At 51.6% G+C, this 12970-nt stretch overlaps 1 protein-coding gene across 1 annotated transcript; it reads left to right on the top strand.

Moving 5' to 3' along the window:
* Positions 1-252: 252 nt before the first annotated feature.
* PRR22 (proline rich 22) lies at positions 253-8085 on the top strand. The gene is made up of 2 exons (XM_028714072.2): positions 253-854; positions 6938-8085. Exons 1-2 carry the CDS (start codon positions 761-763, stop codon positions 8083-8085), a joined length of 1242 nt encoding a protein of 413 aa, XP_028569905.2. The 5' UTR covers positions 253-760.
* Positions 8086-12970: the final 4885 nt, after the last annotated feature.

The following is a 12970-nucleotide window of genomic DNA, read 5'->3' as shown; positions in this document are numbered from 1 at the left end:
TTGCAAGAGCTTCTTGCACTCAAGCGGAAGCCACGTCAGACGTTCGGCTTCTGGAAAGCGTCTGAAAACCAGAGCATTTACTTCCTGGTTTTCGGCATTCAGGAACCGAAATATTCCAAAACGGAGCCATTCGAGAACTGAGGTTTTGACTGTACAGTATAGCAAACTGACTCGGGTGGCGCTGTGAGTTCAACCACAGAGCCTAGGGCTTGCCGATCAGAATCGGAAGCCGCGATTTGGTTTCCGAACGTTCGACTTCCGTTCAACCTCTGAGGTACGGCTGTACAGTGGTGCCTCGCAAGACGAAATTAATCCGTTCCGCGAGTCTCTTCGTCTTGCGGTTTTTTCGTCTTGTGAAGCACGGCTATTAACGGCTTAGCGGCTATTAACGGCTTAGCGGCTATTAACGGCTTAGCGGCTATTAGAGGCTTAGCGGCTTTAAGAAAAAGGAAACAAACTTGCAAGAACTCGCAAGACGTTTTGTCTTGCAAAGCAAGCCCATAGGGAAATTCGTCTTGCGAAGCACCTCAAAAAACGGAAAACTCTTTCGTCTAGCGAGTTTTTCGTCTTGCGAGGCATTCGTCTTGCGGGGCACCACTGTATTTTCATCCGAGGAATGTTGGAGGGCATGGCATCGTTGCTAAGGGGCGAAACCCAAAGGGGTTGCTCAGCCCTTTGGAGCCCAACCGGAAGTAGAGGAGGAAATTCCTGGGAGACAGAACGAGAGAACGACGCAGCTGGCAAAAGCAGAGGGTAGAGCATGAATTTTTTTCTGTGTGTTGACGTTACAGGGACACCCAGTTTGTACCACGCCCCCAGCCAAGAGAAAGAGCTATTTGCAACACCCCCGGCAGGTAACGCTTACGTGGTGCGTAGAAAGGAGCAACTCTCGCGGGTGTGTGGGTGGGCCTTCGCGGATTGTGGCCTGTTAATCTCGACTCGGGACAGGGCGGGACGATGCCTGGCTAGGTTTCTGACGGACTAGAGCTGAGATTTGGTCGGCAGCTATTGCTATAAGAAAACTGAGCCAATTGACGTTCCGCCACCTGCTGCCAAGTAATGGAATTCATCACTTCAAAGTACACGAGCATGATTAGCTTTGATTTTGCTTGCCGTTGGGATGGGACACAGAAGCCCATCTGCTGCACACACAGGGATAATAATAATAATAATAATAATAATAATAATAATAATAATATAGTTATATCCCGCCCTCCGCAGCCGAAGCCGGGCTCAGAGCAGCTAACAACAGTAAAACGATACAACATTCTAAAATCATTTCATTATAAAATCAGTTCAAATCAGATTAATAGCAACCATTGGGCTAGAGTTCTGTGGGGATTACAAAGGAGGGGGTCAGGCTGTGTCAAAGGCCTGGTGGAACAGCTCTGTCTTGCAGGCCCTGCGGAAAGATGTCAAGTCCTGCAGGGCCCTAGTCTCTTGTGACAGAGCGTTCCACCAGATCGGGGCCACAGCCGAAAAAGCCCTGGCTCTGGTTGAGGCCAGCCTAACCTCCCTGTGGCCCGGGACCTCCAAGATGTTTTTGTTTGAAGACTGTAAGGTCCTCCGTGGGACATACCAGGAGAGGCGGTCCCGTAGGTACGAGGGTCCTAGGCCGTATAGGGCTTTAAAAGAAGCTCCGGGTTCGAGTTTCTCGAGGTAGGGAACAGACTCCTTCCCTGAAACCCTGCAAAGCTGTTACCAGACAGTGAAGACAAATACTACGCTAGCTGGACTAAAGGCCTGGCTCGGAAAAAGGCTATTTCCCAGTGTTAGAAACTCAGATATATAAGCTATGCGCCAAATGGCTCCTTAAACCAAGGTTGCAGTCACCAAGATGGAACACCCAGAGTTGCCATTTTGGGGCAAGATGGCTCAAAAGCAGCGGTTCTCAACTTGTGGGTCCCCAGATGTTGTTGGACTACAATTCCCATCATCCCTGAGCTCTGGCCTTGCTAGCTAGGGGGGATGGGAGTTGTAGTTCAACAACATCTGGGGCCCCACAGCTTGAGAAAGGCGGCTCTAAAGTCTTATTTTTCAAAGGCTGTGATTGATTCTCAGATAAACATCTGGCCAGTTCAGCTGACAAACCTAGACAGCATCATAAAAAGCAGAGACATCACCTTGCCAACAAAGGTCCGTATAGTTAAAGCTCTGGTTTTCCCAGTAGTGATGTATGGAAGTGAGAGCTGGACCATAAAGAAGGCTGATCGCCCAAGAATGGATGCTTTTGAATTCTGGTGCTGGAGGAGACTCTTGAGAGTCCCATGGACTGCAAGAAGATCAAACCTCTCCATTCTGAAGGAAATCAGCCCTGAGGGCTCACTGGAAGGACAGATCCTGAAGCTGAGGCTCCAAGACTTTGGCCGCCTCATGAGAAGAGAAGACTCCCTGGAAAAGACCCTGATGTTGGGAAAGATGGAGGGCACAAGGAGAAGGGGACGACGGAGGACGAGATGGTGGGACAGTGATCTCGAAGCTACCAGCATGAGTTTGACCAAACTGTGGGAGGCAGTGGAAGACAGGAGGGCCTGGCGTGCTCTGGTCCAGGGGGTCACGAAGAGTCGGACACGACTAAATGACTAAACAACAACAACAACCAAAGTTCAGATGACAGCCTTGAGCTAGGTTAAGAACTTTGAGAACTTAAAGAAGAAAAGTCACTTGATGCAGGGACAGTCTATATATATATTGGCCCATTCCGACCTCTTTTTCTTAATGGTGACACGGAACATTCATAACGTAAGAATAATCTTCACAACTGTGAGCAGGGCATTGTTCACTGCTTCTGCAGTTTGGAAGAGAGATTCTCGCAGCAGAGTTAGCACAATGGTGACTGCACCAAGCACATTAAAACTTGACTAGATTTTTACATCTTCCCTCCTCCACCTTTAGGCAAGCATTCCACACAAAAATACTTAGGCTAGAATAAATCACAGACACTTAGCTTTGCAAATAAGTGAGTATTTTACACGCAGAGTTTCAGAAGTTACAGAAAACAAGTCTCCGTCCGCTGGCAGTAAAATAAGGAAGAAAAAGGTTCCAAATGGCTTTAAAAGAAAGAACTTGTTTCTTTCAAAAGAATAATGCGGGCTTTGTGTTATGCAGGCTGTAAAAATCTCCTTTAGAGAGATTTTATTCACGTGGTTATCCTTCAGCTGGGAGCCATTCTGCATGGCTCCTTTCTTCCAGGAAGACACAGAAAGAGAGGGAGGGAGGGAGAGAGGATGCAAAGGCTGCTACCCACGCACTGGCAACTTGAGCTCAGGGCTCAGCTTAACCCTTTCATGCATGCAAGTGTGAGTCAATAGCCGTATATTACAACAGGAATTACTCTTTGAGCTCCTCCTCCTGATCTGGCCCCTCCAGGGCACCTCCATGGGACTCGTGACCATGGCTATGTTGTGATCACCAGTGTGGATACAACATAAGAAGATGCACACAGACACTCTGCACACAACGTACAGAAAATCACTGCATGCAAATAGTGCTTAGAGCTGAAGAGCCAGGATTGGGTAGCCCTATTTGCTGCCCACCTGAAAATGCCCCAAGATTCTAGGTTTTTTCTTGATTTCATCTTCGTAAAACATCTTCAGTAACTTAGCCCAATACCGCAGTTGGCGGGTTTTTGCACAGAAACCATAGGATATCAGCCTTGATAGAAGCTAGTTCCATATAGCTTAGTATTGTTCACACTGACTGGCAGAGACTCTCTGGGGTTTCAGGCATGGGATGCCCCTGGGTGGGATTTGGGAAGGTGGCAGGAGGGCTCTTGGACCCGTCAGAGCAAAGTGCCCCCCTCCCTAAGCCCGGCAGAAGCTTCCTGGGCTTTGCGAAGGGGGCGCCAGGCTTCAATACTTGAATACAATGGTACCTTGGTTCTCAAACTTAATCCGTTCCAGAATTCTGTTCCAAAACCAAATTGTTCCAAAACCAAGGCACGCTTTCCCATAGAAAGTAATGCAAAATGGATTAATCCGTTCCAGACTTTAAAAACACCCCCCCTAAAACAGCAATTTAATGAGATTTTTACTATCTAACGAGACCATTGATCCATAAAATGAAAGCAATAAACAATGTACTGCAGTCACACAATCAATCACTAGCTGAACTGAGTTCCACACAGTCACAAAAACAAAAAAGAGCCGCTGAAACAAAAACGCAAAATAAATAGCAAAAACAGACAGACTTCAGCGTAACACTTAAAAATGGAAGTGTGGCACTCAAATTGGAAGCATAGCACTCAAATCAGAAGTGTGACACTCAAGCATAACACTCAAAATACTGGCCAACGGATCATCAACTCTTCTCAGTTGCGGGTTTTTATATACAGTGGTACCTAGGTTCTCAAACTTAATCCGTTCCGTAAGTCCGCTCCAAAACCAAAGCGTTCCAAAACCGAGGCGCGCTTTCCCATAGAAAGTAATGCAAAACGGATTAATCCGTGCCAGACTTTTAAAAACAATTTGACGTGAATTTTACTATCTAACAAGACCGCTGATCCATAAAATGAAATCAATAAACAATGTGCTGCAGCCACACAATCAATCAGTCAATCAGTAGCTGAACTGGGTTCCACACAGTCCCGAAAACAAAACAAAAAGAGCCAGAAAAACACAAAATAAATAGCAAAAACGGACAGACCTCAGCGTAACACTCAAAATGGAGCACTTTCGGCTTCCGAAAAAAGTTCGCAAACTGGAACACTTACTTCCGGGTTTGCAGTGTTTGGGTTCCATGTTGCCTGAGTACCAAGGCGTCTGAGAACCAAGGTACCACTGTAATTCAGTGTTCCCCAACCTTGGGCCTCCAGCTGTTTTTGGACTACAACTCCCATCATCCCTCACTAGCAAGACCAGTGGTCAAGGATGATGGGAATTGTAGTCCAAAACAGCTGGAGGCCCAAGGTTGGGGAACACTGCTCTAATTTATCGGGAATATTTAGAGGAGTAGCCTAGTCCCTCTAGGCCACTGACTGCACACCACTTCTGGGGATTGTGTCTCAGGGAGTGGGAGCTGGGGGGGCGGGTCTCAGCAGCACCCTTAACACTTTTCCCAGGAGCATTTTGTGGGGGGTGTAGGGGAGCGCCATGGCCATTTACCTTTCCCGCCCCGACCTGGCCACAGTGATCCATGCGACGGTCACCTCCAGGCTTGACTACTGTAATTCGCTCTACGTGGGGCTGCCCTTGAAGCTGTCCCAGAAACTCCAGCGGGTACAGAATGCAGCAGCGAGGCTCCTCACGGGGTCTCTGCCATGGGAGCATATTTACCCAGTGCTTTTCCAGCTGCACTGGCTCCCGGTGGAGTACAGGGTCAGGTTCAAGGTGCTGCTTTTGACCTTTAAAGCCCTTCACGGCCTAGGACCCTCGTACCTACGGGACCGCCTCTCCCGGTATGCCCCACGGAGAGCCTCAAGGTCCATAAATAGCAATACCCTAGTGGTCCCGGGCCCTAAGGAAGTTAGATTGGCTTCAACCAGAGCCAGGGCCTTTTCAACACTGGCCCCAACTTGGTGGAACGCTCTGCCTCATGAGACCAGGGCCCTGCAGGATCTGATTTCTTTCCGCAGGGCCTGTAAGACAGAGTTGTTCTGCCTGGCCTTTGGCTTGGAGCCAATTTGATCCCCTCCCTCTTTCTTTTTTCTTTTCCTTTCTCCTCCTGCGATGAGGCTACATTTCAGTGTTTTAATGTTGTATATTAATCTTGTTTTTTAAGTTGTATTTCAATCAACTTGTTCTTATTATTGCTTGTTAGCCGCCCTGAGCCCGGCCTTGGCTGGGGAGGGGAGGGTATAAATAAAAATTATTATTGTTATTATTGTTATTATTATTTGAAGTGAGATGATGGAGTGCAAGAAGGAGCCAGGCACTGCTCTCCATTCTCCATCCAGACAAGCAGGAGGCATCACAAGAGCTCAAGGGCGCCTTCTAGTGGTGAAGCCCTGGGGGAGGGTGTGTGGCCTGGACAGAGCCCCTAGGGCCATAGAGAGAGGGCTTGGGGGGCTGCGCCAAGGTTCAGCTCCTTAACTAATTAGTAATAATAATAATAATTTATTATTTATACCCCGCCCATCTGGTTGGGTTTCCCCAGCCACTCTGGGCGGCTCCCAACAGAATATTAAAAACACATTAAAACCTCAAACTTTAAAAACTTCCCTGAACAGGGCTGCCTTCAAATGTCTTCTAAAAGTCAGGTAGTTGTTTATTTCCCTGACATCTGATGGGAGGGTGTTCCACAGGGCAGGCGCCACCACCGAGAAGGCCCTCTGCCTGGTTCCCTGTAACCTCACTTCTTGCAGGGAGGGAACGGTCAGAAGGCCCTCAGAGCTGGACCTCAGTGTCCGGGCTGAACGATGCGGGTGGAGACGCTCCTTCAGGGATTCTGGGCCGAGGCTGTTTAGGGATTGAAAGGTCAGCACCAACATTTGGAATTGTGCTCGGAAAGGTACTGGGAGCTAATGTAGGCTTTTCTGGGTGGGTGTTAAATGGTCTCAGCAGCCGCTCCCAGTCGCCAGTCTAAAAGCCACATTCTGGGTTAGTTGTAGTTTCCGGGTCACCTTCAAAGGTAGCCCCACGTAGAGCGCATGTCAGTAGTCCAAGCGAGAGATAACCAGAGCATGCACCACTCTGGCCAGACAGTTCATGGGCAGGGAGGGTCTCAGCCTGCGTATCAGATGGAGCTGGTACACAGCTGCCCTGGACACGGATTTAACCTGTGCCTCCATGGACAGCTGTGAGTCCAAAATGACTCCCAGGCTGCGCACCTGGTCCTTCAGGGCACAGTGACCCCATTCAGGACCAGGGAGTCCCCCACACCTGCCCGCTGCAGTCAAAGCAAGTGGCAGCCAGCCTTGCCTTGGTAGATTTGAGCAGGACACACGTTGGAGGGTCTCCTCGTCCGCCCCTCATTTTCCTCTCTCCTCGCCCCCTGCCAGGCTTCCACATGGCTCCGTGCGGGTGCTTCTTCGACCCCCGGATCTACCGCATTGAGTGGGCTACGGCCAACTTCGTCCAGCCCTCCGTGTACAAACTCTCTGGTGCGCCGGGCCCGCAAAACACCTACCTGCTGGACGGCCAGAAATACCTCAAGAGCCCTGTCCAGCCGGTCGCATACCCGCCCTACCAGCCGGTCGCCAGCAACCCCCCGTTCGTCTTGCCCTTCTTCAAGCCCGAGGGGCCCTCGAGCCACTTGGCGGACCACATGGGCTTCGTGGGGAGCCCTGCCCACAGCTCCCCCTTTGCAGAGGTGGTCTCTCTCCACAGCGAGGGCCCGGGGCAGAGCAAGGAGCGCAAGCTTCTCTCCACGCTTCCTGGGTTGAACCCGAGCGAGCGGCCAGCCCTGGCAGCGGCCTATGAACCCCTGAAAGACTGCCACAACTTGGCCTTCCAAGCTTTCAAGGACTTCCAAGCGGACGAGGCAGACGACGTCCGGAACCCAGATTTCGCAGAGGACCCTCCAGCCCTGCCGAACGTCTCTCCTGAAGACCACCAGGCCATCCTCGGTGCGCCGACTGCAGACATCATGCCCGAAGCGGAGTCTTGCATGGACCTGGAGAGCATCATCGCGGCCGGGAACGCATTGATAGAGGAGGAGGAGGCGTCCTTCAACCTTCCGGAAAAGGTCCTCTTAGAAGACGCCATGAAGTTGTTTGACTGCTCCCCGGTGAACTCAGACACCGAGGCCTCGTTGGACGGCTTGGGCAACGGACGCCACAGCCGGCACTGCGGAGACAGCCTGAGGGACAGTTGCTTCTCCGGCGAAGATTCAACCAGCGACATCCGGTCCCTCAACTTGCCCGACGAGCTGTTATCTTTCGATTACAGCGTGCCGGAAATCCTCAGCGCGGTGACCAGCCTGGACTACCTCTACGACGTGAACGCTTTCGGGGAGGAGTCGCAGTGGGAGGCCCGGCCGCCCTCGCAGCCCCCCCTGCAGCACGAGTCCCACATGGGCCTCGAGGAGAAAGCGAAGAGCGGTGTTGCCAAGAAAAACAAGCCTGCGGCCGGCCAGTCCAAGGCGGCGTCCGTGCAGGGAGGCGACGGTGAACCCCAGGGACAGGATTCCACCTCACTGGCAATCTGACCAGTGCATCTAACTGGACAGGGGTTTGTGCCACTAGATCAAGGATGGGGACAGAGTTCCTGCCATTTTGTCTATTAAAAAGAGAGAGAGAGCTTTTTAGAACTCGAACTGTGTGCCTGTCTCTCCAGGAGGACTCGCTATGTATCTTTGCAAAGTTAAAACTGCATGTGTGCTGGTCCTGGGGGGAGGTTACCGTGGGGCGAGGTCCAGGACCTGAGTCGAGGGTCGGCAGATAGTCCTCCACGGGCGAAGCGGGGTCCACAGCTAGGAGCCGGGCAAGGACAGGAACACTGGAGGAACAGGACTGGATGCTGGCCGAAACAGCTCTTCAATGACGACGTTGCTCCCGCAACCTGGGACCGGGCTGACTGGCCTTTATCTTCTCTAAGGCCAGGGGCTGTCCCGGCCCCCAGGAGCCCCGCCTCTCCTGGCCTTAAGGCGAGCACTCCTCCTGGGAGAAACCAGTTCCCTTCACCTCTCTGCCCTGAGCCTCTGCAGTTCAGGAGAGGCTGAAGGGTTACTGGGCCCAGGGGGAGACTCACCTGTAGGCACTGAGTCCTCAAGCACCTCTGGAGCCAGAATGGATTCACCTGGTGCCTGCTCCTGAGGATCCAGCACAGGTGCAGGCACCTCAGAATCAAGGCCCTGCCCCAGTTCAGCCGGCCCTGGAGGCGGGGACTCCTGTGCCGGCTGGGATTCCTCCGGTTCACTCTCTGAATCGGATTCCCAGGTCATCACAGCATGGAAACCTGGTTTTAGGTCACACAGGTAGAACTGTAGTTGGTGGGGGGAGTCTTCGTCGTGCTCGGACTGCAGTGGTACCTTGGTTGTCAAACGGTTTGGTTCCCAAACAAATCAGCTCCCGGACGCCGCAAACCTCACTGGGTGTTCCAGTTTGCAAACATTTTTTGGAAGCCAAACGTCTGATGTGACTTCCGATTGAGTACCGGAAGCTCCTGCAGCCAATTGGAAGCCACGCCTTGGTTTTTGAACGGTTTTGGGAGTCGAATGGACTCCTGGAACGGATTGAGTTTGACAACCAAGGTACCACTGTATGTGTGAAGTTGGGACTTGGGAATAACTCACAAGGTGTCAAGAAAAGTTAACTCTTTATTCAAAGAATCCAAAACAGTGCAGGCCTAGTGGTCCCAGCAACATTTCCCAGTAGATCTTTTCCCAATGAGGCAGTTGCGAGGACTGCCGCTCTCTAAGGCTCCTCCTCATCCCATTCCTTCCCAAGCAATCTGAGACGTCTCCATCTTGCCTGCCTCTGCTCTGCGCTTTTCATACCTCTTCTGGTTCTGGGAAACCATGAGGAGGGGAGCTGGTTGCAGCAGGAGAGGGAGACCCCCTGGCTTCTTCAGCAACCTGCCTCATCTCTGCCTCTGGGCCTCCCTCCTGTTTCAGCTTCTGCCGCCGAGTCTGGACTTCTGTCTGCCATTTTAAGCTTAAGTTACAGCAGGAGTAGCGGCAGCTAAAAAAGCCAATGCAATTCTGGGCTGCCTCAATAGGAGTATAGCATCTAGATCAAGGGAAGTAATAGTGCCACTGTATTCTGCTCTGGTCAGACCTCACCTGGAGTACTGTGTCCAGTTCTGGGCACCACAGTTCAAGAAGGACACTGACAAACTGGAACGTGTCCAGAGGAGGGCAACCAAAATGGCCAAAGGCCTGGAAACGATGCCTTCTGAGGAACGGCTAAGGGAGCTGGGCATGTTTAGCCTGGAGAAGAGGAGGTTAAGGGGCGATATGATAGCCATGTTCAAATATATAAAAGGATGTCATATAGAGAAGGGAGAAAGGTTGTTTTCTGCTGCTCCAGAGAAGCGGACACGGAGCAATGGATCCAAACTACAAGAAAGAAGATTCCACCTAAACATTAGGAAGAACTTCCTGACAGTAAGAGCTGTTGGACAGTGGAATTTGCTGCCAAGGAGTGTGGTGGAGTCTCCTTCTTTGGAGGTCTTTAAGCAGAGGCTTGACAGCCATATGTCAGGAGTGCTCTGATGGTGTTTCCTGCTTGGCAGGGGGTTGGACTCGATGGCCCTTGTGGTCTATTCCAACTCTATGATTCTAGGAGCAGGCTGGAGCACCTCCTACCACATCCGCCCTGAAATCTACGGGGAATAGGGCAGCATATACCGGTAAATTGAATAATCTCAGTTGTCATAGCTAATGGCTAGGGACGACGGGAGCGGTATTATGACTTCAGGAGGACCACATATACCCTAGCTTCACACTTTGTTGTTGTCGTTTAGTCGTGTCCGTCTCTTCGTGACCCCCTGGACCAGAGCACGCCAGGCACTCCTGTCTTCCACCGCCTCCCGCAGTTTGGTCAAACTCATGATGGTAGCTTCGAGAACACTGTCCAGACATCTCGTCCTCCGTCGTCCCCTTCTCCTTGTGCCCTCCATCTTTCCCAACACTAGGCATTGGTATTTAGTGCACAGGTCGGTTGTGTATGTAGAAAAGGCTCCATTTTTATTTCATTCACTTTCTAGTTAACTGTGCAAGTTATGGTTCCTAGCCGAAATGCATGAATTAGGAGGTTATATTGGGACGCGGGTGGTGCTGTGGGTTAAACCACAGACTAGGTCTTGCCAATCAGAAGGTTGGCGGTTCGAATCCCCGTGACGGGGTGAGCTCCCGTTGCCCGGTCCCTGCTCCTGCCAACCTAGCAGTTCTAAAGCACGTCAAAGTGCAAGTAGATAAATAGGTACCACTCCAGTGGGAAGGTAAATGGTGTTTCTGTGTGCTGCTCTGGTTCGCCAGAAGCGGCTTAGTCCTGCTGGCCACATGACCTGGAAGCTGTACGCCGGCTCCCTCAGCCAGTAAAGCGAGATGAGCACTGCAACACCAGAGTCGGCCACGACTGGACCTAATGGTCAGGGGTCCCTTTACCTTTATTGGCATCAAAACTTTCCCCAGAAACTGTCTTTACCCGACGGTGGCCTGCTCCCCAACCCTTCCTGCTCCCTCAGTGAGAAATGTCTCAATGCCTTCGGAAGAAGAAGAAAAAGAAGAGTTTGGATTTGATATCCCGCTTTATCACTACCCGAAGGAGTCTCAAAGCAGCCAACAATCTCCTTTCCCTTCCTTCCTCACAACAAACACTCTGTGAGGTATGTGGGGCTGAGAGACTTCAGAGAAATGGGACTGGCCCAAGGTCACCCAGCAGCTGCATGTGGAGGAGCGGAGACGCGAACCCAGTTCCCCAGATTACGAGTCCACCGCTCTTAACCACTACACCACACTGGCTCTCTTCGGAATGTGGTTTCGGAAGAAGCCCACACTTCATGCCGGCCAATGGCTCAACAGGGGCCATGAAGGAAAACTGGCACTGTGCAAGATCTGTGGGAAACAGAAGAGGCCACAGTTTTTAAGTCCCAGCTTCTCACATGGCCCGCCTGCAGCCAGAAGCAGCTTAGGTCCATGCCCAAAAAAGTGCTTCATGGAAGGGGAAAAGATTTCCCATCAGCCACAGGGGCACATTTCATTGGGGCAACATTTCATTTGTGTGTGAGGGGTGGGGTGGGAAGAGGACAAGAGGCAGAAGTGGCCAGACTTCTGTAAGTTTTACTTTCTTACGTTGGGTCACACCTGCATCATGCATTTAAAGCACATGGCATCGCCCACCCCCCCAAAAATCCTGGGGACCGCAGTTTAAGAGTGCTGGGAATTGTAGCTCTGCAAGGATCCTTTGTGGTTCATAGTGCAGGTGTAATAATAATAATTTATTATTGATACCCCGCCCATCTGGTTGGGTTTCCCCAGCCACACTGGGTGGCTCCCAACAGAATAAAAAGGCAATAAAACATAAAACTTTAAAAACTTCCCTAAGCAGGGCTGCCTTCAGATGTCTTCTAAAAGTCAGGTAGTTGTTTATTTCCTTGAAATCTGATGGGAGGGCGTTCCACAGGGCGGGAGCCACCACCGAGAAGGCCCTCTGCCTGGTTCCCTGTAACCTCACTTCTTGCAGTGAGGGAACCGCCAGAAGGCCCTCGGAGCTGGACCTCAGCGTCTGGGCTGGACGATGGGGGTGGAGACGCTCCTTCAGGTATACTGGGCCATTTAGGACTTTAAAGGTCAGCACCAACACTTTGAATTGTGCTCAGAAACGTACTGGGAGCCAATGTAGGTCTTTCAAGACTGGTGTTATATGGTCTCGGTGGCTGCTCCCAGTCCCCAGTCTAGCTGCCGCATTCTGGATTAGTTGTAGTTTCCGGGTCACCTTCAAAGGTAGCCGCACGTAGAGCGCATGGCAGTAGTCCAAGCGGGAGATAACCAGAGCATGCACCACTCTGGCCAGACAGTCTGCGGGCAGGGAGGGTCTCATCCTGCGTACCAGATGGAGCTGGGAGACAGCTGCCCTGGACACAGAACTGACCTGCTCCTCCATGGACAGCTGTGAGTCCAGAATGACTCCCAGGCTGCGCACCTGGTCCTTCAGGGGAACAGTTGCCCCATTCAGGACCAGGGCGTCCTCCACACCTGCCCGCCTCCTGTCCCCCCAAAACAGCACTTCTGTCTTGTCAGGATTCAACCTCAATCTGTTGCCGCCATCCATCCTCCAACCACCTTTCTCTTCAATCTCTCCTCTCTTCTAATGTGCATCTCTCTCCCCCTGATACCTTCAAGACAGGACTAGCCACAACCAAAGAGTGCCCTGCCCTCTGCTCAGCTGCCAAGACCCTCACTTTAAAAACCGCACAATTCCCAGCTTTGATGGGTTCAGCCCGAGCTGGTTGTGGGACCACCGAGAACGACACCTGTCTCGCTTGTAGCCCCTCGATGCGCAGAATGGGGGCGCAATGCACATCTGGCCAGCGGGGCGGGCGAAATCCCTTCCACCACGGAGCAATTGAAAAGAAGAACCACAACAGGC

This window comes from Podarcis muralis, chromosome 18, assembly GCF_964188315.1.
Source record: "Podarcis muralis chromosome 18, rPodMur119.hap1.1, whole genome shotgun sequence".
Lineage (NCBI taxonomy): Eukaryota > Metazoa > Chordata > Lepidosauria > Squamata > Lacertidae > Podarcis > Podarcis muralis.
The sequence above is the reverse complement of the archived record's forward strand: the minus strand, read 5'-3'. Positions and strand labels throughout refer to the sequence as shown.